Source organism: Microcaecilia unicolor, chromosome 3 (assembly GCF_901765095.1).
Source record: "Microcaecilia unicolor chromosome 3, aMicUni1.1, whole genome shotgun sequence".
In the NCBI taxonomy this organism is placed as follows: domain Eukaryota; kingdom Metazoa; phylum Chordata; class Amphibia; order Gymnophiona; family Siphonopidae; genus Microcaecilia; species Microcaecilia unicolor.
In genome coordinates this window covers 411,349,797-411,376,017 of record NC_044033.1, presented here as the reverse complement: position 1 = coordinate 411,376,017, position 26,221 = coordinate 411,349,797, and the positions used below count along the sequence as shown (strand labels likewise).

General features: G+C 41.2%; 1 protein-coding gene across 3 annotated transcripts in view; it reads right to left on the bottom strand.

Moving 5' to 3' along the window:
* ITSN2 (intersectin 2) overlaps window positions 1-26,221 on the bottom strand; it is a 353,877-nt gene that overhangs the window by 127,206 nt on the left and 200,450 nt on the right. For all 3 annotated transcript variants that reach the window (XM_030198794.1, XM_030198795.1, XM_030198796.1), the window contains exons 21-23: window positions 17,770-17,920; window positions 6,875-7,080; window positions 4,089-4,153 (exon numbers count right to left, since the gene is read on the bottom strand). In XM_030198794.1, the coding sequence (XP_030054654.1) occupies window positions 4,089-4,153; window positions 6,875-7,080; window positions 17,770-17,920 (422 nt within the window). The remainder of the gene's footprint in view (window positions 1-4,088; window positions 4,154-6,874; window positions 7,081-17,769; window positions 17,921-26,221) is intronic.

Below are 26,221 nucleotides of genomic sequence, written 5' to 3'. Positions count from 1 at the left end.
TTGAAATATCATTTCCGATCCGGTATCCCACCCAAATCTTCCTCGGTGAAGACCAAAGCAAAGAATTCATTCAATCTCTCCGCTACGTCTTTGTCTTCCTTGATCACCCCCTTTACCCCTCGGTCATCCAGCAGCCCAACCGATTCTTTTGCCGGCTTCCTGCTTTTAATATACCGAAAAATTTTTTACTATGTTTTTTTGCCTCTAATGCTATCTTTTTTTTTCGTAATCCCTCTTGGCCTTCTTTATCTGCGCCTTGCATTTGCTTTGACACTCCTTAAGCTGCTTCTTGTTATTTTCAGACGGTTTCTTCTTTCATTTTCTGAAGGCATTTCTTTTAGCCCTAATAGCTTCCTTCACCTCACTTTTCAACCAGGCTGGCTGTCTTTTGGAGTTAGTGGAATATGTTTGGCCTAGGCCTCCAGGATGGTATTTTTGAACAGCGTCCATGCCTGTTGTACAGTTTTACCCTCTCAGTTGTCCCCCTAAGTTTTTTTTTCCACCGTTCTAATTTTATTATAGTCTCCTTTTTTAAAGTTAAACGTTAACATATTTGATTTCCTGTGTATAGTTACTTCAAGGTTGATATTAAAACTGATCATATTATGATTATTGTTATCAAGCGGCCCCAGTACCATAACGTCCCTCACCAGAGCGTTTCGCTCTTGACACAGTATCTACTGGGAAGGATCTACCTGTTCATACACAAAGCAAGCAAACCTATGCATAAAGTGGAGCAGAAGAGATTCTAGGATCTACCAGCACAAGATAGTATCATGGGGATCCCAAGCCCCACAGTCCTAGAGGGAGAAGCAGTGCCCAACAGCAGTGCTGAAAAATATAAAACTGTGCTGTGGGGATCCCAGCCCCACAGCACCAAAAAAGCTGTGCTGGCGAATGCAGTAAAGAAAAGGAACTGTCTGTGCCATGGGGATCCTAAACCCGGCAGCTAAAGACCTCAACGGTCCATCCAGTCTGCCCAAAAGGAGAGGCAGTGCCAGACTGCAGTGAAGAGCAGTGAATATAGAGGGAGAAGGGAAACGTATGTAGTACCAAGGGGAAGGGGTGTGATAGAAATAGGGGAGTGTATGTAAGGGGTAATGGGGAACAATGGAAAGGTGAAATAATGGGGAAGGCAAAGCAGTAGTAAAAACACAATGAAACATGCATCCTCCACTGCCTAAAACCTCTATATCCCGCTACACACCATTTAATATCTAAACAATCCAACCTCCCCCCCCCCCCCACATGGTGCACCCCGATACACACACAGTCTCCCACCTCACCCAAGCAGAACACCATCCACTCTGCCTCACAGACACACAAGTATACTGTTTCCATATCACTCACAGGGATATACAATTTACATACACCACCAGTCCTCCACATACTTCCCCCACTCACCCACACAGCCCCTGCAACTCTACAGAGACATGCTTTAACATGCCTCTCCCCACCCAGTCTCCCACACAGACCTAGCTTAATGTACAAATAGAGGAAGGGGAAACACACCATTGTATCTCACTATACAATGTGCATTTTTCAACCCGTTATACTGGATTTGCAAAGACCAGAGAGGGAACTTGACACTCCAGCTCAGGAAGTCTATACCAAGAATACGGTGCAGTAAGGTGGAAAGCAAAGCGTTGGGTGCTGTCAGAGGAAAGCAGAATAGGTGAGAATAACTTATTCAAGGATCGGTGTTCATGAAGGACGTAGAAGAGATCAGAAAGGAGAGGTAGCAAGGAGCTCAGAATGAACTAAAAGAAGCTTTAATTGTATGCTGAAACAGATAACTTGAGAAGGGTTATATCAGTAGTAACACAGGCAAAATATGCAACTGAATTTTAAGTAAATTGAAATGGATTGGGGATAAGCTGGATCCTAAGCCTTAGACTCCCCAGTTATTGCAGATATTCAGATACCATTACGTTAAGAAACAAATCTATTGGAGGTTTTTCTGGACTCCAATCCGCCCATTGACTCTCATTTGAATTATTTGATCAAAAAAGTATACAGTTAGCCTCCTCAGATTAAGTTCCTTCTATCTTGCTGCACCGTATGCCTGGAATAAACTTCCTGAGCCGGTACGTCAAGCCTCATCTCTGGCCATCTTCAAATCTAAGCTAAAAACCCACCTCTTCGATGCTGCTTTTAACTCCTAAACCTAACCCTTCAACTGTCCCCTATCCCTGATATGTCCTGTCTGTCCTAACCTTTATCCCTTACTTGTTCTGTCTGTCTATCATAATTAGATTGTAAGCTCTATCGAGCACGGACTGTCTCTCCATGTTCAAGTGTGAAGCGCTGCATATGTCCGGTAGCGCTATAGAAATGATAAATAGTAGTAGTAGTAGTAAGTTGACCAGATCTTATCTAGATGTCAACCCTCAATTACTGCAACAGTGTATTAATTGGCCTATCGGATTATCAATTAACATGGCTAAAATTTCTACAGAATGTAGTGGCGAAGAGAAAGTTTGGAAGTTCTAAATGTAACTTTATATTAGCTCCCAATTAAGGATATATTAGAATTCTAACTTCTTATATTTTTAACATCTTATGGGGTCTCGTGCCTAAATATATGAATAAGTGGGTTGTTATGTATATTCCAACATGTTCATTGCAATCAGAGGAGCAATTTAAGACATGATTGCCTTTACTGAATGATTTTAGATTAGTGACTTTGGAGAAGATCATCACTGGAAGGCATGGGGACTGTCATGTCCCTTACCTCAACGCAAGTGGCATCCTCAGGCTGGGCGGGGTCCCGTCGACAAGCACAGCTCTGAGCCATGTGTGTGTAGTTCTTCTCTGGCTGCAGGCTCCTTGATTGCTTTGCTTCCACGCACCTGGGTCTGCTCTCTCTCTGCCTGGCTTCCAGGCTCCTTGATTGCTTTGCTTCCATGCACCTGGGTCTGCTCTCTCTCTGCCTGGCTTCCAGGCTCCTTGATTGCTTTGCTTCCACGCACCTGAGTCTGCTCTCTCTCTGCCTGGCTTCCCTTGCTTCTCTCCTGTTGGTCTTCTGGTTCCTCCTTCCCCTGCTCTTGTCCTATGGCTGTGCTGCTTCTCCCTGCTGGTCCCTGGCTGATGCCAGACACCAGCACTTTATCAGCTGAGCTCTTCCTGGACTCCATGCTTCAGCTTCTACTTTGGTAGATGTTACTTGCTCAGTAGTGTGCTTCTTCTCTACTTTGTCCCTCGTTGCTGACTTTGCCTGTACCTGGATTTCTCTCTTGCCTGTTGCCTGCCTACTGACTTTGCCTGTACCTGGATTATTCTCTTGACCTGCTGCCTACCTATTGACTTTGCCTGTACCTGGATTACTCTTTTGACCTGCTGCCTGCCTATTGACTTTACCTGTGCCTGGATTACTCTCTTGCCTGTTGTTTGCCTATTGACATTGCCTATACCTGGATTACTCCCCTGCCTGCCTGTTAACATTGCCTGTTTCTGGATTACTCCCTTCCCTGCTGCCTGCCTATTGACTGTACCTGGATCACTCTCTTGCCTGCTGCCTGTCTGGCCGTTACGTTCACCACCCCGCTTCCTGCTCCGTCTCGTAAGCCCTACAGGCTGCCCACACCTAGGGGCTCAACCTCTGGGGAACGGCAGTTAGCGCAGGTGAAACCCGGGGTTGACTGGCCGCCAAGCAGAACCTGGTCCGAGTGCCGGGCTCAGCAGCACTCTACTTGGTACACGAACTCACAAGTCTGACAGAGACAGCATGCTGGAATATATTGCCATTATTGTTACATAAAGAAATGTGTTATATGCAGTTCTGTCACCCTTTAAAAACATGGTTATTTAAGAAATATTATTCAGGAGAATAAATGTTTAACAATAATATACTTCTGCAGTTCTGTATGCTTCTATAGCTTTATTTTAAAAAGGGAAAGATATACTTTGTTTATATTTGGCAATCCATTGGTAAATTTTCTTTCTGTAGTTGTGCATTTTATAGCAAACATTATTAGTTTGTAAATGTGTTTTTATGTAATGTTCTGAACTGTTATCTGCTTCAAGTCACTGTTTTGGTTGGGCAGGACATAAATGTGTGATTAAATTAAATTAACATCTCCTCTTACCTTCGCCTTGTGGACAGGTACTAGTGCTGGGCTTCTTGTTTACAGATGCATAAACATCTTCTGTCCTGCAGACAAATAAAAACGAACTAAGTTTGGCTTTGTTAAACACAAATAGCAATATTCAACTTATTCCTCCTATGTCACAGTTCTGATTTTATCAGAATCAACTGTTACCTATCTATTCCTATATTTCTGGGTTCTTTGGAGGAGTGTTATATTATCTGGGACCTATAAAGTGAAGGCTTTTTTTTTTTTTTTAATATCAGCCAATTCTTCCTTAAACTAAGTCAATTCTATTTTCAGAGCTAGTAGCTGCAGTTAAAAGGGGCAATCTTTGACATTCAGATAGAACCCTTTACAACTAGACCATTACAATAATTACATTGAATAGTCATTGTGTTAATTTCTGTGTGTAATACCCATATTAAGGGAGGTAGTTATCAAGCTGTGTTACTGCATTAATCCTGCTATTTGTCCTTTAACACATGTTAGTGCTCTAACGCTGGTTTCTCTGCCCTAATGCAGTGTTATTTAGGTTACCCTGTGATAGAAAGTAATGAAATGCAAAACATGAAAATGCATGTAAAGCAGTTCATGACTATGTAAATACTATAATACGGCTTGCAGTGGACACTGAGACTGAGGTCCTCCCCAAATAAGGTGCTCCCCGCCCCCCAATATAAGCTCCCTAGCCTAAATTCCCCATCATCCTGATTTTCCACCCCAGATCAGGTTCCCTCCCTCCAAATAGACTCCCCCCCCCCCCCCCAACTCGTGCATACTGTAACAGGTCCCTGATGTCTAGTGGAGTCCAGGCAGAAGCAATGCCCAGTCACTTCTGCCTTTGCCAGAGCTAGAATCCAAAATGGCACCAGCAACCCCTAATGGTAGTCTCATGCTACTACCTCTAGGGGGTCACATTTCCATATAAGGGCTTCGGTTGGTTGGGGAGAGGAACTTAATTTGGTGGAAGAATCAGAATGAGGTGTTCATGTTGGGGGGGGGTCTCAGGGAGGTGCTTGTGCTGGGGGAAGGGCCAGATGCCACTACACAAATATGTTGCCCAGGAGCATCTGGGCTGCAGGTTTGCAGTCTGATGTTCCTAGGACTGTGACATAATGCTGCTTGCAAGGCTGTTTGCAATCGGCATTATGCATATACCTTGGGAGTCAGGAATCTACGGTACTGCAATACCAAAGGTTGTTGACTCCTGTGGTAAATCAAGGTGCGGTAAAAGCCCAACTTTTACTACACCTTGATAACTTCTTCCTTGTATTTAAAGAATTTTCTAAAAATCCCTATACCAACATTTTACTTAGATCCTTGAAAGATTATTTTTAAAAAGCAGACACTGGATAGGGTAGGAATATATCTCTAATTCAAATGCTTCATATAGAGACATGATCTGCCAACCAGGCTCAAACTAAACCATATTAAACTAGAAAAACATACAATCACACAAACCGAAGTCAAGTTAACTTGTAACAATAAAAAGAAAAGGACTTTTTCTAGCAAGTTTTACAACCGCTAAATAAAGAGGCCATTTCAAATATTAAAAATGAAAAGACAGAGAAGGAAATTCAGATTTCAAAGCAAAGAGACATGTAGACAATTTCAAATATTTAAAACAGAGATAGGGAAGCAACAACTGAGGTAGGAACTTGAAAACAGGTGCCTGCAAACAGTGAAAGTCAAGTCAGTCTCCGATAATTATGGCTGTGAACCTGCCAGTTTTCTTTAGTGGTATTTCTTCTTTAGCACCCTGGCACCAAAAAGAGTCAAAGGAATGAATTGTCGAGCACATATAGGCAGACATGTGGCTGTGTCAGAGTGATCAGCCCCTATATGCTGGTTTCTTAAAAGTAATTTATATTGGGAAGGGAATAAGATCAACAGAGCTGGGCATTCCTTAAACATAGGCAGTGATGTTCATGTTGGTTAAAAATGAAAACATTAAAAAAAAAAATCTTATCTAGTCTGACCATCTTCACTTTCTTCCCTTTCCAGACATCTGGTCTAGGAAGCTAGAGGGGTACCTCCTCTGAAATGCATTCTTGGCATTGCTCATTGCCTGGCAGAAACTGTCACAACTGTAACAGTTGTCTTCCATCCATCCCTTCCTCTGTCCTGTAGAGCATCCAGGTTGACCAGCTCAGATAAATGAGGAAATCTAAAATGTACTGAAGTGTGCAGTTCTATGGCATTAGCTATGGGCCCAGACCTCGGAGATAATGATTGTTTCATTTAGAATATGAAGTAACTATTTAATGCGTCTCTCTGATGATAAGTTGCAAAGTAAGACACATACCAGCAGTTTGCATGTGTGGAGATGTTCTGTGAGTCTGATATCCAGGGTCATCCTAAAGAAAGTGAAATTTGGTTTTATTTCCCTAGGGCCTACACTACTGTGATATTTCCACCATCATGTCCTGCTCTTGTATGCCAGAAGGCCAACAGTTGCAGTTGCCCATGCAGTGAAGACATCTAACACAATGGCAGATGATCCTGAGAGGACACCACCCCTTCAATCTTGGCTGAGGGCCTCTTCTGGCAGATTTGCCACAGGCTCCACACTGAAAAAAGGGTGGAAGGCTTAAGATGTGTTGTTTTCATAACTCATTTCAGACAATCAACACACATATTTAGGAGACAAGGATTAGAAAACGAGATGTAAATCAAAGTAGCCGCTCACAAACAATTAAACTTAAAGTCTTGTAGTTTGGGAGCGACTTTAGTAACTAGAAACATCTGTAAAATGTTCCTGAAATAGTTAAGACTGCACGCACTCAATTGCCTTGTTTTCACTGCCAGGTATGATCTTGACATAGGATTTAGGAAACCATCCCCTTTGTCCACGCACTTCTCCAAACCACCAGTTTTCCTGCTGCTCCAGCACAGTAATGGTGTCATTTTTGGAAAAGTTCAAGTGGTTGTCCTTTTTTGCAGTCCAGGAGCAAAGAGCTTGGGCTTTCAAGTTCTCTACAGCTTGTCCCTGTTAAATATAACAGAAATACAATATTGAAATGTCAGTTAAAGCAAGATTGCATACTTATAATAGATGTTTTCTTAACAACTAGATAGTGGTCCTCACATTGCTGATGCAATCTGATAAGAGTCCAGATAGCATTTTTACTTTGAAGCTTCTAGAGCTTACAGGCATGCCCTTTTGTGTACATGTAGATGTCTTGCATCATAATGGTCATCCGTGACTTGTGTACAGCTATGGGTAAAATGAATCTAAAGTAAGTGACTTGACATTCATCACTAGCATTTCCATCCTCTATTAAATAACCCACTAAACAGTACAACTGATAAGAGCTGTCCTCAAACTCCACTAACCGTTTGTTAATAAAAGCCCTTCTGGATTGATACAATTGCTGACAATAAAATCTATCATAATCTCTAACTTTTTTTTATCCTCCAAATTCCAACTCTTCTATCATTTTCTCTCCCATCACCTTGCCTGTCACTTTAAGATCCACATTCCAATATGATACCACGCTTAAGACACTTCAGGGCAATTCTATAACTGGGTGCCTCCCCAGTTAGGCGTGCTGAAGCTGCACACTAATTCTATAACGGTATCTTGTGCGCTGTTATAGAATACTAGTAAAAGTTGACATCAGCGCACCTAAAGTTAGGTGTGATCATTTATGCCAGGTCAACAGCAAGTGTAAATGGGTGCACCTAACTCTTTCATTCTATGCTCATAAACTATAGTACTCTATAATTTATGTGTGTAAATTGGAGCCACACCTATGCCCCTCCCATGTTCCGCCCACATGAACATTCCCTTGTAGTTACATGCTAAAGCATTTACAAGCTACCTTTTAGAACAGTGTGTAGTGCACTTATGTACATAAGGACTGCTACTTTGTGATAGTCATGGGATAGGAGGCAATGTCCTTCTATGGATTAGGAATTGGTTACTGGACAGAAGACAAAGGGTAAGGTTAAATGGACATTTTTCTCAATGGAGGAGGGTGAATAGTGGAGTGATGTCGGGATCTGTACTGGAATATTTATAAATGATCTGGAAAACGGAATGACGAATGAGGTGATTAAATTTGCAGATGACACAATACTATTCAAAGTTCTCAAAACGCATGTGGATAGTGAAAAATTGCAGGAAGACCTTAGGAAACTGGAAGACTGGGCATCCAAATGGCAGATGAAATTTAATGTAAACAAATGCAAAGTGACCCACATTGGGAAGAAAAATCCGAATCACAGTTACCTGATGCTAGGGTCCACCTTAGGAATCAGCACTCAAGAAAAAGATCTAGGTGTTATTGTAGACAATACATTGAAATCTTCTGCCTAGTGTGCAGCGGAGGCCAAAAAAGCAAACAGGATTCTAGGAATCATTAGGAAAGGGAAGCAAAATGAGATCAAGAATATTATAATGTCTCTGTATTGCTCCATGGCGAAACCTCACCTTGAATACCAATTCTGGTTGCCATATCTCAAAAAACATATAGCAGAATTAGAAAAGGTTCAAACAAGAGCAACCAAAATGATAAAGGGGATGGAACGCCTCCCGTATGAGGAAAGGTTAAAGAGATTTGGGCTCTTCAGCTTGGAAGAGATGGCTGGAGGGGGGGGGGGGTATGATTGAGGTCTACAAAATCCTGAGTGGTGAGGAACAGGTAGGAGTGAATCGATTTTTCACTCTTTCAAAAAGTTCAACAACCAGGGGACACTCAATGAAATTGCAAGGAAATACTTTTAAAACAAACAGGAGGAAATATTTTTTCACTCAAAGAACAGTTAAGCTCTGGAATTCACTGCCGGAGGATGTGGTAACAGCAGCTAGTGTATGTGGGTTTAAAAAAGGTTTGGATAAATTCCTGGAGGAAAAGTCCACAGTCTGCTATTGAGACAGACATGGGAAAGCCACTGCTTGCCCAGGGATTGGTAGCTGGAATGTTGCTACTATTTGGGTTTCTGCCAAGTACTTGTGGTCTAGATTGGCCACTGTTGGAAGCAGGATACTGGGCTAGATGGACCTTTGGTCTGACCCAGTATGGCTCTTATGTTCAAGACACACATAAATACAGGTGTCCAGTTACAGAATTGCCCTTTTGGGCTTTTTAAAGGCTTTATGCATAAATAATTTATCATATGTCTCATTTCAAACTCGCAATCATATTCAAGTCCTATCTTGTCTTACTAATCTCAATTTAAAATGAGTGAGCAAATGGTCAAATGAAGACACTAAATCAATGCATTGTCTAGAACATGGGTAGATCCAGAAATCATTTGTACATAACCTAAATCAGACACAGCATTTATCAATTCAGTGTTCTTATGTTCTTAAGCTAGAGACAGAGGGGGACATATTAAGCAGAATATTAAAGTCCATCATGCTAATATTTGACAAGCTATGCTTTTCTTCAAAGATTTCAACCCTTTTTTCTCAAAATATATCTTCTATGGTTCTGTTTCAATCAGTGGTGTGCTGGTAAATATTTAGCAACAGGCTCTCCCTCCCCCCTAAAAACCTGTTAGAGCATCACTGCCCTTCTCTTACCGTGCTTAGTAGGAAGGAAACCTCGGGGCCCCCCTCCCCCCATGGCACACTCACCCTTTTACTCTGCCCCCAAACCCTCCACCCCATGGCAAACTCACACATTTTGATGTCTATGTATCACATAGTTTCATGTAGTTGACCTTAGCCCTTCTTCTGAGGAGCCTGATGCAGCCGTATCCCACTCCTGCCATCCCCTATCCTGCAAGTCAGCAGTTTCTTCCTCATCTGCTCCCCCCCCCCCCCCCCGTGTTTACCTGTAAAGGCATCATTTTTCCCTCCAGAGGTTGCCGCCAGCAGTAGCATTTCATACACAGCTGCCAGTGCCTGTCCCGAAGTCTTCCTGCTGCCACAGTCAGTTCCTGTGACATAACTTCCTGTTGCCACAGTGGTTGAACGCAGCAGTGGGAAGGCTTCAGGAGCGGAAGAGGTGTGTGAAATGATACTGCTCTCATCGGTTTTTGGACAGCTCAATCAGAGATTTTTTTTCTTGGCCATCCATATCTTGCTTTGACATCAATAGCATACATAATAAGAACCAAAGGTTGATGATGAAAGGTGGTAGCTCAGAATGGAGCACTAGAAAGAAAGACAATGTAGCAATGGAGAGAAGATCCAGAACTGCAAGAGTGAGAAAAAATGAAGGACAAGCTAAGAGGTTAGCTGAAGAAGAGGAAAAAGACAGGAGAAATATCTAGAGGTGGAGAAATTAATGACTGAGCTCCTAGCCTATTTGGAAATGCATAAAACATACTGGGTTCCAGGAAAGGGAAATATCACCCAAGGTGAATATAACACCCGAGTAAAGAGTATGAAAAGTAATATCAATTACGCCATAAACTATATAAAAGGACAAAATATTGATATAACAAATTAATGAAATACAATACTGTGCAGCAAAATTATTACCACAATTCAACCAACAAAGATCCTGGGACAGAGGACGAGGAGGAAGATAATGCCTCCTTGGGGAAAAAAAAGCACTGAAGGAAAAATAAAACCACTGAGAAAGATGTCCTTTACAGACGGGTACCTAAAAGGATTAAGATCAAAGATACAGAGGAAGATCCAAAACATCCAAATGAAACATGCTGCATTGAGGAAGACCTTAATCCAATAATGAATTATAAGCAGCAGTTCAAGCATAAAATCTGTGGAGATATGAAGAGAAAAGAAACATAAAATAAACTGTTTAGAGCAGAGATTCCTAAAGTGGGTGGTACCACCCTCTGAGGGGCGTTGGACTAGTCTAGGGGGGCTTTGAAAGACAAGGTGGCGGCGTCAGGACACTGCACTGTCCTAGGGGGCAGATGGAGGGATAAGTACAATATGGTGGTGTGAACAACTAAGAAATAAGGAAGTATTTCTTTTTTTACCATTTTATCAATGCGGTAGCTTGGTGAATAGGCCCACCTACACCACTATTTACCTGCTTACGCATATAAGGGAGTGAACCAATGGTGCATATGTTTGCACTGCCACAAATAAAACATGCAAAGCATCACATGAGTCAAGAAAATTCTGTAGTACAAGTCGCCACTTGGGTAAGTATTACTGCGAGCAGATGTCTATTATATTTGTATTTTTAGCTGGTTAGCTTGGTTAATTATTGAAGCATAACTGTGAGCAGATGACTTGTACTTGCCTCAGAAAAAGATTTAATATGCTAAAGAAGTAAGGTTTTATATTTTAAATATGTCTTTTTTTTAACCATTTTATCAACTTGATAGCTTGGAAAAGAGGCCCTTCTATAATAGCATCAATGAGTGAGGTGGGGGCATAAGTACATAAGTATTGCCATACTGCAACAGACCAAAGGTCCATCAAGCCCAGCATCCTATTTCCAACAGTGGTCAATCCAGGTCACAAATAACTGGCAAGATTCCAAAACATTTTATGCTACTTATTTATGTATGTATTTATTTATTTCATTTATACCCCGCCTTTTGCCACAGTTTTGCAGCCCCAAAGTGGCTTACAATGAACTAATAAAATAGATACAGTTACAATTACATTTCAAAAGTTAGGGCGGGAGAACAGGATAAGAAGGGAAAGGGAAGGTAAGGGAGACAAAGAAAGGCAGCAGGTCCAGGTAGACCAAGAAATAGTGGATTTTCCCCAAGTCCAATTTAACAATGGTCTATGGACTTTTCCTTTAGGAAGTCGTCCAAACCTTTTTAAAACTCTGCTAAGCTAACTGCCTTTACCACATTCTCTGGCAACGAATTCCAGATTTAATTACTTTCTCCGATTCGTTTTAAATTTACTACTTTGTAGCTTCAGCGCTCTGCATTTGACTTGACATTCCTTATGCTGTTTCTTATTATTTTCAGTCACTTCCTTCTTCCATTTTCTGAAGGATTTTCTTTTAGCTCTAACAGCTTCCTTCACCTCACTTTTTAACCATGCCGGCTGTTTGGTCTTCCGCCCTCCTTTTTCAACACATGGAATATATTTGACCTGGGCTTCCAGGATGGTGTTTTTGAACAGCATCCATGCCTGAAGTACATTTTTGACCCTCGCAGCTGCTCCTCTAAGTCTTTTTTCACTGTTCTTCTCATTTTATCATGGTCTCCTCTTTGAAAATTAAACGCTAATGTATTGGATTTCCTGTGTATACTTACTCCAATACTAATATCAAATCTGATCATATTATGATCACTGTTATCAAGCGGCCCCATCACCATTACCTCCCGCACCAGATCATGCACTCCTCTAAGGACTAGGTCAAGAATTTTTCCTTCTCTTGTTAGCTCCTGTACCAGCTGCGCCATAAAGCAGTCCTTGATTTCATCAAGGAATTTTACCTCCCTAGCATGCCCAGATGTTACACTTACCCAGTCAATATCGGGGTAATTGAAATCACCCATTATTATTGTGTTACCCAGTTTGTTAGCCTCCCGAATTGCCAATAACATTTCTACACCTGCCTGTTCATCCTGGCCAGGCGGACAGTAGTACAATCCTATCACTATCCTTTTCCCCTTTACACTTGGAATTTCAATCCATAGGGATTCCAAGATGTGTTTTGTTTCCTGCAGAATTTTCAATCTATTTGATTCAAGGCCCTCCTTAACATACAAAGCTACCTCTCCACCAATTCGATCCACCCTATCACTACATTATAATTTGTACCCTGGCATGACAGTGTTCCACTGGTTATCCTCCTTCCACCAGGTCTCAGAGATGCCTATTACATCTAATTTTTCATTTAGTGTAATATATTCTAACTCTCCCATCTTATTTCTTAGGCTTCTGGCATTTGCATATAGACATTTCAAACTATGTTTGTTGTTCCTATTTACACCATTTCTGTTTATATGACATGTAATTGTTTATTTATATTGTTTCAGATTAATGTGTGTTACCTCTGATGTAGGCAAGTTGCTTAAATGTGGCTATGTCAGGTATATGATTATCTATCTGGTCTATCTGGGGCAACTGAGAGAGTAAAAACTGTACAACAGGCGTGGACGCTGTTCAAAAATACCATCCTGGAGGCCCAGGCCATACATATTCCGCAAATTAGAAAAGAAAGACAGAAGTCCAAAAGACACCCGGCCTGGTTGAAAAGTGAGGTGAAGGAAGCTATTAGGGCTAAAAGAAATGCCTTCAGAAAATGGAAGAAGGAACCGTCTGAAAATAACAAGAAACAGCATAAGGAGTGTCAAAGCAAATGCAAGGCGCAGATTAAGAAGGCCAAGAGGGAGTATGAAAAAAAGATAGCATTAGAGGCAAAAAAACATAGTAAAAATTTTTTTCGGTATATTAAAAGCAGGAAGCCGGCAAAAGAATCGGTTGGGCCGCTGGATGACCGAGGGGTAAAAGGGGCGATCAAGGAAGACAAAGACGTAGCGGAGAGACTGAATGAATTCTTTGCTTCGGTCTTCACCGAGGAAGATTTGGGTGGGTTACCGGTGTCAGAAATGGTATTTCAAGCGGACGAGTCGGAGAAACTTACTGACTTCACGGTAAACCTGGAGGACGTAATGGGGCAGTTCGGCAAACTGAAGAGTAGCAAATCTCCTGGACCGGATGGTATTCATCCTAGAGTACTGATAGAACTGAAAAACGAGCTTGCGGAGCTACTGCTAGTGATATGCAACTTATCCTTAAAATCGAGCGTGGTACCGGAAGATTGGAGGGTGGCCAATGTAACGCCCATTTTTAAAAAAGGCTCCAGGGGAGATCCGGGAAATTATAGACCGGTGAGTCTGACGTCGGTGCCGGGGAAAATGGTAGAGGCTATTATTAAAAACAAAATTACAGAGCACATCCAAGGACATGGATTACTGAGACCAAGTCAGCATGGCTTTTGTGTGGGGAAATCTTGCCTGACCAATTTACTTCAATTCTTTGAAGGAGTGAACAAACATGTGGACAAAGGGGAGTCGGTTGATATTGTGTATCTGGATTTTCAATAGGCGTTTGACAAGGTACCTCATGAAAGGCTACAGAGGAAATTGGAGGGTCATGGGATAGGAGGAAATGTCCTATTGTGGATTAAAAACTGGTTGAAGGATAGGAAACAGAGAGTGGGGTTAAATGGGCAGTATTCACAATGGAGAAGGGTAGTTAGTGGGGTTCCTCAGGGGTCCGTGCTAGGACCGCTGCTTTTTAATATATTTATAAATGATTTAGAGATGGGAGTAACTAGCGAGGTAATTAAATTTGCTGATGACACAAAGTTATTCAAAGTCGTTAAATCACGACAGGATTGTGAAAAATTACAAGAGGACCTTACGAGACTGGGCGGCTAAATGGCAGATGATGTTTAATGTGAGCAAGTGCAAGGTGATGCATGTGGGAAAAAAGAACCCGAATTATAGCTACGTCATGCAAGGTTCCACGTTAGGAGTTACGGACCAAGAAAGGGATCTGGGTGTCGTCGTCGATAACACACTGAAACCTTCTGCTCAGTGTGCTGCTGCGGCTAAGAAAGCGAATAGAATGTTGGGTATTATTAGGAAAGGTATGGAAAACAGGTGTGAGGATGTTATAATGCCGTTGTATCGCTCCATGGTGCGACCGCACCTTGAGTATTGTGTTCAATTCTGGTCGCCGCATCTCAAGAAAGATATAGTAGAATTGGAAAAGGTGCAGCGAAGGGCGACTAAAATGATAGCGGGGATGGGACGACTTCCCTATGAAGAAAGACTAAGGAGGCTAGGGCTATACAGCTTGGAGAAGAGACGGCTGAGGGGAGACATGATAGAGGTATATAAAATAATGAGTGGAGTGGAACAGGTGGATGTGAAGCTTCTGTTCACGCTTTCCAAAAATACTAGGACTAGGGGGCATGCGATGAAACTACAGTGTAGTAAATTTAAAACAAATCGGAGAACATTTTTCTTCACCCAACGTGTAATTAAACTCTGGAATTCGTTGCCGGAGAAAGTGGTGAAGGCGGTTAGCTTAGCAGAGTTTAAAAAGGGGTTGGACGGTTTCCTAAAGGACAAGTCCATAAACCGCTACTAAACGGACTTGGAAAAATCCAAAATTCCAGGAATAACATGTATAGAATGTTTGTACGTTTGGGAAGCTTGCCAGGTGCCCTTGGCCTGGATTGGCCGCTGTCGTGGACAGGATGCTGGGCTCGATGGACCCTTGGTCTTTTCCCAGTAAGGCATTACTTATGTACTTATGTACTTATGACTTTTAATAATAAACTGAAAACTCCCTCCATACTACTCTGCCCTCATTCTGACTGGCGTCCATTTCCAGATTCACCTTTTTGGCAGCGTTGTGGCACTCCTTCATACAATATATAACACGTTGAAATGTATGTGAAGTGTAATGGTTACAATCCTACGATCTCTCCCTGGTATTTTATATTCAGAGCTTATTCCCCTAATGTCATGACTTTTCATTTATATCTCTTCCCACCTTCAGTTCAGTTTGTGTCCGAAGATCAGCAACATTAAAAGCCCAGAAATCAGATGTGAATACCCTTGCCCAGGAGGAAAGTGTTTCTTTTTCCCCTGTATTGTTTAAATCTGTTTTATTAACATCAATAATCAAAAAGCAGTACAAAAGTAACTTATGTTCACTTTAGTTGTACATAATACCACGTCAATACCACCCAACTACCCAAACTCCCACCCTCTTACATCTCGCTCTCTTTCCCCTGTATTGTATTGTACTGTTTTTCTCTCACTGCTTTAACAATACTGGATGGAAATAACTGTCCTAGTTTTTTCGTGTTGCTTGGTTGATCTAAATGTAAAATTAAAATCCAAATAAAGACAAGGCTAAAAAATTTATTTTTAATGTACAACAGATTCTATTAAAAAAAAAAAGAAAGGATGTACATCTGCAGCATACTAAAATAATCTAGAGACACAGCCTATTTTGCTTGAAGAAATGTTTCATTTTGTGCATACTATTGATGAGTCTAGCCTAGAAAAAAAAACAGACTGGAGCAAACTAAGAAAGCTGCTCCTGTAGCCAAGAAGATCAAATAATCTAAAGTTAGTGCAGCAGCAACACAACAAGTTTAAAGATCTAAAATTCACTTGCAAAATGTTCTATGTTAGAAGAAAACCTGAAAAATGACTCAAAACAGCAATAATAGATTCAGGGGAAAAAAGTTAGGTGTTGTTCTACTAAGCTTTAGTAAAAATTGTAATTCTCACAGCATTACAAGGGACTTTAAAGCACAACAGCTGAAATTTTAACATGGCAAGTATTGGGAGCTTTGCCAGCATTAGCCCCTTTAGGTCCTAAGTTAAAATTGCAGGTAGAATGCCATACTATCCACAGACTTAATGCAGAGGCACTTGCCCCAGGATTCTATACATGGAGCCTAGATTCGCGCTGAGATAAGCATGTAACTTAATTGGCGGAACAAGATGTTAGCACTTTCAACAGCATTTAACAAGCAATAACGAGCACTAATTGGCAATAATTACAATTTATGCATGGAAATCACTAAGCGTAATCTATAAAGAACGGTGCCTAAATTGCAAAGCGCACATTTCAGTATAAATGCACGTAGCTGAAAAGGGGTGTTTATGGGCGTTCCATGGGTGTTCCAAAAGTTACACGTGCAATTACAGAATATGGCTCAGTGCGCCTAAACCTACACACATGGATTTACACCAGGTTTTATTTTTGTCATAAATGAACACGCGTAGATTTAGGCACTGCAGTATTGATAAGGCGTATTCTATATACCACACCTAAATTTCCGCGCAGATTTTTTAGGCACCATATATAGAATATATTCCTTAGCGTCTCTTATTCAGGAGGCAGTAAATGGTCCCACTCTGCATTAGTCAGCATGCACTAAGTGCTGTGCTGTCAAATGCCTGCCACATCTACTGTAAAAGTAAAGCAACCCACAAATGTCTGAATGCCAAAGCAATTTGAGTGTTTAATATTTAATACAGGAGGAAAAGACCTCATTAGTCTACAACTCACTTCACATACAGTAGTTGCTTCCATGAAAACAACTATTATCGGTGGCTGGAATCAGACTCCATTCTCTATCATCTGTCTAAAAAAAACCTCCCAATACATTTTTATATATTGTACAATAAAATCATTCATTGAGCCATTGAGCTCTTAATTTAACCCACAATGAAATAATTCTAACAAAGAACCAAGAATAATCTGCTAAGGCTTTTGACAATAATCTTATATTCATTACTTCATTCATACAGTGGCCTGCCATTTCATTCCAGGCTTCTTCAGGGGAAACTCGGATTCAATGACTTGTAAACCTTAGCCAAATGTGGTATTCCCAATAGCTCAATGACTTAGCTCACTGCAATTTGCATCTCAACATCTTAATTCGGAGCTCAGTGGCCGTTGGGTCAGACACTAAACTGTCCGCCCATGCCATGCCCCCTTCCATGATATGCACATTAATTGCAAAGCCCCTTAACATCGGTACTGCACTAGCAGTTAACGTATGGTAAACTGTATGTTAAGTGTCCAACGCGAAGGGCCCCTTAATTGGAAAACTAACGTTTTTCTTCTGATTTTTGAAGGCATAAATAGGTCAATATAACTTTGCAAATTGAGAAAGAAGAGTAACTAAGCATCATTTATGGTAACAGACTATTTTCCAATTATTCCAGAATAAATTTGGCTATACAGTTAGCTAAATCAGTAGAATACAAACAATAGAAAACTTTGCAAATGTACCTGACCACGGATGGGGGAGACGGACCCTGGTGAAACAGTCCGAGTAAAGGCAGAGGTTTTCTGCCATGTCGTGTTTACATTTAAGGTGGAGAAAGGTACATTTTGATATTCAGATTCTATTTCAGCTGCTGGTTTACTAGGTGACAGTGACCTGAAAATTAAACATTAAAAAAAACAAATAATAGTAAAACAACTGGTTCATTAGCTAAATTTATTTCATAAAATGTACAAAGCAATAGTAGTAGTGTCATACCTACAAACATTTTTTTAAGTTCCTTTTATTCAGTATTTTTAAACAATACCAACAAGAACATAGAACTAAGAGTGTGGATGATGTAACAGTTCAGGAATGAACATAAACATTGACTGGATGCCAAATTTTTGTCTACTTTAACGAGGGAACCACATTTCTCAGCAACAGATTTTTCATACTTATGTATAAGGCAGACCTCACAACTCGTGCACTTGGCACTTGCTCCCCTTCCCAGGAAACACCACACTGAAAGCATCTTAGAGAAAGTTGGATTTTATTTTGGCCGCAGCCAGGAACGTTTAGCTTACAATTCATAACATAATTATCATTACACACACTTAACCACATATTATCATCTGTTAATAACTTGGGGTACACAGTTTTGGACCTCACAAATGCTTAGTATGCCCCCCAGGTTGCCGCACAAGCAGCCTGTGGGTTCCCTGTGAGACTTACCCGCACCCGTAGAATCCTGGTGCATCCCGCTTAAGGATGCCCCGCCCTAACATCAAAAACGGCGTTCTGGCCCCCTGGCCGCCTAAGCCAGGAGACACGCTGTTCACATTTCGTGCTGCCACTCTGCAGCCTTACTGTTGCTTATGCTTATCACTTTGGAGGAGGTCTTTCTGCCCCCGTTCTCAGCATCTCATTTAGTACTGTTACTGCAAAGTTGCTGTGTACCCCCCGTCGTTATTGCTTCTACCTCCCCTCTTAACGCCACTGACCAGGCCGTCTGTGGTTTCCGATGGGCGGTTCCCCTATCTTCCTTTCCTTTTATTCTCTTTCCTCCCCCTTTCCCTGCCTTAACCCTTTGCCTGCCTGTTTCACCTCCCTCTTCCCTGTGCCCTCCTCTCCCCGCCCCTTCTCCCTCGACCCTTCCTAAAGTCGCAGGCCATCGGCCCGGTTGTGCCCAGCCTCCCTTTAGGAGGTGGCTGGGTTCTTTCCAGTACTGCATAACACATAAGGAGCAGCTATCTTTCCAATTAGTAAGAATTAAATTAAGCACAGTGCACAGCAAAAGATCTAACAATTTTGAACAGTAAACATCCAGGTGTATCTGAGGAGAAAGAGATTTCCAAATAACCCTTTTACAGGTATAGAGATAGACAGTACTTGAGAGATTTATAATGCTTATCGAAAAAGACGTGTGATGTGAATAATAACATAGTAAGTGAAACAACATGCCTGGCGCCATTTTACAAGATCAAAAAGTAGTACTGAGAGAAGCATTTACCCTACCTGCTTACACTAGGGTCCAGTGTACTCTAAAAACAGATTTGAGTGATTGAGGTGGATACAGATGTATAGATTAAAGAGCCCCCAAACCTCATCAGTACCTGCGTTATTTATAGGGTACAGCACCCCTCAAAGTATGCGGTAAATTCGGGATGCAGAATGGCCCAGCAACCCTTCATGAGGCATATAGTTTCCAAAGCTCAATCACCATTAACCTGATTCAGATCTACAATTGCTTTCTTAAGAGCAGGTAGCAACAGGAGGACTTGAAAACAATATTTACAAAATAATTGTATACTATGTAAAAGTTCAGATATAGTCTTGAACTTATTATTACTGATCATTTGGCCAAAGCTCCATAAACCAGCCTCTTGCCAATGTATCCAAGAAACTGGTTCTCAATTTACCTTCAAAAGGCCAGAATTCCATATAGGTTGTTTCTAAGAAATCTGATCATCCACATCTAAATCAGAATTCAGTATTTAATGCATCCATATAAACATTTTAATTTACCATATTAAACGTTACTTCCTCTTATTTCACTTTAGTTAGACTCAAATTCGGTAAATCAAAATATGAAAGCGCTAAACCCCTACAAGAAAAGCTACACTGGCTCCCACTTAAAGAACGCATCACGTTCAAAATATGTTCCCTAGTTCACAAAATCATCCACGGAGAAGCCCCAGCCTACATGTCAGACCTGATAGACCTTCCACCCAGGAATGCTAAAAGGTCATCCCGCACACTCCTTAATCTTCATTTCTCCAGCTGCAAAGGTCTAAAATACAAACTAACGCATGCGTCAAACTTTTCCTACCCGAGTACACAGTTATGGAACGCACTGCCGCGCAACTTAAAAATGATCTATGAACTAACTTCCGTAAATTCTTGAATGAATCCTCTCCACAGATATTCAGAACTGTTTTATATTATTTGCTTGTTCATATTTCTACTATGATACCCAAGATCTTTTCTGGAATACTAAATGTCTGTTTTCTAATCTACTTCCACTATTCATATATTGTAAGCCACATTGAGCCTGCAAAGAGTGGGAAAATGTGGGATACAAATGCAATAAATAAATAAATAAATAAATAAATAAATAAATAAATAAATAAATAAATATTCTTTAAGGATCAAAGAGTAAAATTCTGACAATACAGAGCACCTATCAGTTAAGGAACAATCAGACTGATATAATTAAGAGTAGTAAACTAAAAGTGTGTGCAAAAATTTAGTACACATTTTCTTTACTACCACACTGAATAAAAGATACTATTGATGCAATAAACTATGGGCCCTATTTACTAAGTCGTGCTAGTGTTTTTAGCGCACGCTAATGCTACAGACACCCATATATTCCTATGGGTGTCTCTAGTGTTAGCGCACGCTAATTTTTAGCACCCCTACAGCGCGGCTTAGTAAACAGGGCCCTATATTTTATGCAAATTGCTCCATAGTGTAAAAAAGTGTGCTAAACAAAAACAAGCTCTAAATTTACAATTTTTTAAAAACTGACATCAGTTACAGATGGGAGTTAACTTAACTCATACCTCTGACCAGTGAATTAAAAAGAAGAAATAAAATCTGAAAGCTCTCTGGTCAACCCCAGGAAGCTAAAGCCAGATTGTCCCAACCCTTCCTCCCTCACCTACCCTACAGATTCTACTATACTCACCTTTTCTGTGGCTGCTGTTTTCAAATGGTGGCAGATCAGCTGATCAAATTAATTTTAACCCAACAAATATGTATGATAGCATGGAAGTAATACAGTGTGTCTTATTAGACTGGCTTAAGTATAATGATACATACTTCTTACCAGTGTTAGAAATTCCTCTTCATGAAGAATACAAAAATCTAAATAAATGAATCCTCTTAGAACAGAGTTGCAACATTTATAGAATGTTCTATGGTTATGATTTTTAGTGAAATAAAATGATAAGTGGCTCTGGAAAACTTCATCCTAATAAAACTCTCTCAGACTTCCAGTTAATCAGCTTCACTGGTTCCCTAAAACTTTCTTCTTACATAGTAACATAGTAAGTGACGGCAGATAAAGACCTGAATCGTCCATCCAGTTTGCCTAACAGTCTCAATCATTCTCAATTCAAGATGAAAATAAACAATGATTGTGATATTATATACTTGATCATGGTTTTCTTTTGTTGTTTCAGGGACACAGACCGTAGAAGTCTGCCCGGCTCTGTCCTTATGTTCCAACTACTGGATTGCCGTCAAAGCCCACTCCAGTCTATCCGAATCAGTCTTGTCATTTGCAAGACAAAGACCATAAAAGACTGCTCGGGAATGTCCTTACGTTCCGAATTACTGGAGTTTCTGTCGAAGCTCTCTGCAGCTCATCCTAAGCTAGACAGCCTCTCAATATGAAGGGTAAAGTATCCTGCACAGAAGCATGAAGTAGAACATAACTCCCAATCTGCAAAAACAGTCAGCGTATTCTGCATTTAAACTGAAAAGAAGCCCTTATTGATCTCTCTATTCTGCTGCATGTAGATTTTAAAACTGGCTGCTGCTAAGTGATCTTCTTCCTCCAAGGGCCATCTTTGACTCTTGCATATTCTTCAACAGCACTTAGGGACAGCATTACATACACCAGAAGTAATCATCATTCTGCAGACTTAATTTGAGACCAGATTGTTCAAGAAGCTTCATATGGTCTTAATATAAATATTTATCATATAACTTTTAAAATGTTGTGCCCACTTCCCATATGCTCATCATTATCACTTATGTATTTCATATATTTTGTATGCAATGCACTATAGTGATGTGAAAAACTTCATCCCCTCCCTCCTGATTTCCCCTATTCTTACATGTGTCACACTGGTTTCTGATCTTTGAACAAAATGTAAAATTAGACAAAAGGAACCACTTTATTACTACTTTATTTAAGGAACAAAATTATTCAATACCCATATATCACCTATATCACCTATATGAAAAAGTAATTGCCTCTTAATCAATCAACTGAATCATTTGGATTCAACTGAATGAACACAACCAGGTTTGATTAGAGCCAGCTCCATTGAATCTAAATCTACTGAACCTTATCATAAGTGTGAAGCAGTCGCCACAAAGTTTCTACAAGAATGCTATACCACGATCAAAGAAAATGCCAGAAATGATGAGAAAAATAGTTAAAAGGGTTACAAAGTCACTGGGACTCTACTGAACAATAGTGAGAGTCACTTTCCAAATTGAGAAGACTTAGAACAGTAGTGAATCTTCCCAGGAGCAGATAGCCTGCCAAAATTACTCCAAGAGTGCAGTTGACAATACATCCAGAAAAATCACAAAAACTCCCAGATCATTCAAAGAACTGCAGGCCTCTCAGTTAAGATCAGTGTTCATGACACCACAATAAGAAACAGAAAATGGGATTCAGTGGAGAGTAGCAAGGCAGAAACTGCTGCAATCCAAGGGTAACATAATAACATAGTAAATGACGGCAGATAAAGACCTGTACGGTCCATCCAGTCTGCCCAACAAGATAAACTCATTTTACATGGTATGTGATACTTTATATGTATACCTGAGCTTGATTTGTCCTTGCCTTTCTCAGGGCACAGACCGTAAAAGTCTGCCCAGTACTGTTCTTGTACTAAGTTCTGAAGCTAACATTGAAGCCCCTTAAAATTTATACTCCAGCCCATCCCTATCTATTCAGTCACGATCAGGGCGTAGACCGTAGAAGTCTGTCCAGCTCCCGTTTTATTTCCAATTACCGGCGTCGCCACCCAATCTATGCTAAGATTCCATGGAAACATTCCTTCTAAACAGGATTCCTTTATGTTTATCCCACGCATATTTGAATTCCATTACCGTTTTCATCTCCACCACCTCCCGCGGGAGGGCATGCCACATATCCACCACCCTCTCCGTGAAAAAATACTTCCGGACATTAGTCCTGAGTCTGCCCCCCTTCAACCTCAATTCATGTCCTCCAGTTCTACCGCCTTCCCGTCTCCAGAAAAGGTTCGTTTGCGGATTAACACCTTTCAAATATTTGAACATCTGTATCATATCACCCGTTTCTCCTTTCCTCCAAGGTATACATGTTCAGGTCAGCAAGTCTCTCCTCGTACAGTTTGCAATGCAAATCTCATACCATTTTAGTAGCTTTCCTTTGCACGGCTTCCAGTCCAGGAGTAATCTGCCTGACTATTCAACTCTCCTAAGTATCAAAAATAGAGGAACAAAAAACACTGTGGCTCAAAGAAATCAAATAGAACACAATATTGAAGAGTCCAGCATCAATGTTAGTCTCACATTTCTAATAACATACCTGGTGATTCCCCACCCCTTTTGGGATTATGTTCTTTAGACAGCTCAGTCAAAAGTGGAACTCTTTGGAGAAAGCAAGTCCCATTATATCTGGCATAAAGCAAATACAGCATTCCACAGGAATAACATCCCAGAGTACTGATAGAATTGAAAAATGAACTGGCAGAACTATTGTTAGTAATATGTAATTTACTAGTGAAAAAGGCCCGTTTCGGACTGAAATGAAACGGGCGCTAGCAAGGTTTTCCTCGTAGTGTGTATGTTTGCGAGAGTGTGTGTGGGCGAGTGAGTGTGTGAGAGAGAGAGAGTGACTGTGCGAGTGTGTGTGTGTCAGAGAGAGAGTGAGACCGGGTGCGAGTGTGTCTGTGAGAGAGCGTGTGTGTGTCTGTGTGTGAGTGCATATGTGAGAGACAGTGAGTGTGAGAGAGAGTGTTTGCATGAGAGTGTGTGTATGTTGGTGTGGGGGCTGGTGAGTTTGCTTGTGTGTATAGGTGTGAGTGAGAGATGTTGATTTTTCATATTAGATGTTGTGCATTTATTTGGGGGGGGGGTAGTGTTTGGCATTTTGGAGGGGTGTTTGTGGGTGAGGATAGGGTTGTTTTGTAAGGGAGCGTGCGTGTTAGTGGCAGACAGAAATCATGTATGTTGTGTTTGTGGTTGGGGGGACTGTGTGTGTGGGGAGTAGAGGGTAGTTGCGTGTTTCTGTGAGTGAGTTTGATGTTGTTCCCCTGTACTTCCCTTTGTCGTGTTGTAGAGGGAGGATTTTGAGGGTGGGTTATTGTTTTTTTGGGGAGTTTGTGAGTTGCATGAGTAATGTGTGCGGATATGTTGGTTTTCTGGGGGGTGTTTACCGTTTTCCCCCCATCATTTTATGTTGCTGCAAATGCAAGAGAAAACAAAATGAAAGACCTGGAAAGACAAATTAAACTATAAATAGAAGGCCAGCGGCAAAATGCTTCACTCAGTACATTCCCTGTCGCACAGCCTTGACTGAGGTACACTTTTCCGGTAAGCGTTCAACTACTTGCTTTTTTGTGTGTGGAAAGACTACTTGTACAGGCTATCCTCTCCGTAAATGAAACACCGACTCCTAAGCTTGGGAGCGGAGCCGACACTGAATCAGTCACTGCAACAGCAGCGAATATACAATGTTGTGGTCTCGAAAGCGGCCCCCAAACAGTGCCCTCTAGGTCCTAGTGCCTGGCTGAGCTAACATACAGAACACAGCACCTGCGGTCCTCCCTGCATTCACCTCTCCCTGGCAGAGAACGAAACCTGAGCTGTGCCTTTTTCCTTGAAGCACTAGGCTGGACAGCTTGTTGAAAAAGCTTTACTCTTGGCAGAGGGCATGAATGTGGGAACTTGCTAGCAGTTCTCTTAATTACTTGTAAAGCTGTGTTATTTGTTGGGGTGGGGGAGGAGAAAGTCGGGGAACCTGGCGATCTGCACTGTGTGCTGTTGCTGGTAAGAATGTGCCTCCTTCTCGTTTTTTTTTGTTTTATGACCCTGCCGATTTCAGCACCTCCAGTCCTCCCTGCATTCAAGCAGTGGCAGCTCATTGTGAGGCAGGGGGAGGAGTAGGGAAACACTGTTCCCTGCCTGTTGCGTTCCTGTCGTTCATCCTTCATCAAACTTGGTTTCGGGGTGTTTTGTTTGGGGTGGGGCAGTGAGGGTTGCTTTGTAGGCTGGGGGACGAGTAGTACTCCTTACTCCTGCCTGTGATTCATGAAACCGGATATCTACACCACCATGCAAAACGGAAGTGAGGCTTCATTAGAACGTTGGTGGTGCCTTATATATATATAGATGTTTAAAATCAAGTGTGGTACAGGATGATTAGAGGGTAGCCCATGTAACGCCGATATTTTAAAAAGGTTCCAGAGGGGATCTGAGAAATTATGGACCGGTGAGCCTGATGTCGGTGCCGGGCAAAACGGTAGAGACTATTATAAAGAACAAAATTATAGAGCATATTCAAAAAGCATGGATTAATGAGACAAAGCCAACATAGATTTAGTGAAGGGAAATCTTGCCTCACCAATCTATTACATTTCTTTGAAGGGGTGAACAAACATGTGGATAAAGGTGAGCCGATTCATATTGTGTATCTGAATTTTCGAAAGGCGTTTGACGAAGTACCTCATGAAAGACTCCAGAAGAAATTGGAGAGTCATGGGATAGGAGTGTCAAGTCTCTCGAGACTTGTATAGCTGTTTCTTAAGAGTTATTTAGCTATAAGTCTCAATATCTTGAAGTATAAACCCCTAGCACATCAACACACCTAAATCTCTTGTTCTTTTCTGAAGTTCCTTTATTGAATAACATAGATGATTACTCACAGTTAGATGTTCATAAGCACAAAGGAACCCTGTAGTTTTGTGAGCTGTATCAGTGAAGAGAAGGTAGAAGTTTAAGTGGGATCAGCTCATTGCAGAGATAAGAAAAGTAGTTCCACAGAGAGGCAGCTCAGAGTTAGGTGTTTGGGAGTGCAGTACCCTCTTCTAGGAGAGTATTTTCAGGGTGAAAAGACTAGTGCTTTTCCAGAGCTACAACAGGATCATTGCTTTGTCCTGGAGCAAGATGGATACTGTCCTCCTCATGGACAGGGGGGGCCGGAGCCAGAAGCTCATACAGACTCAGAGAAGAAGGAGCAGAAAG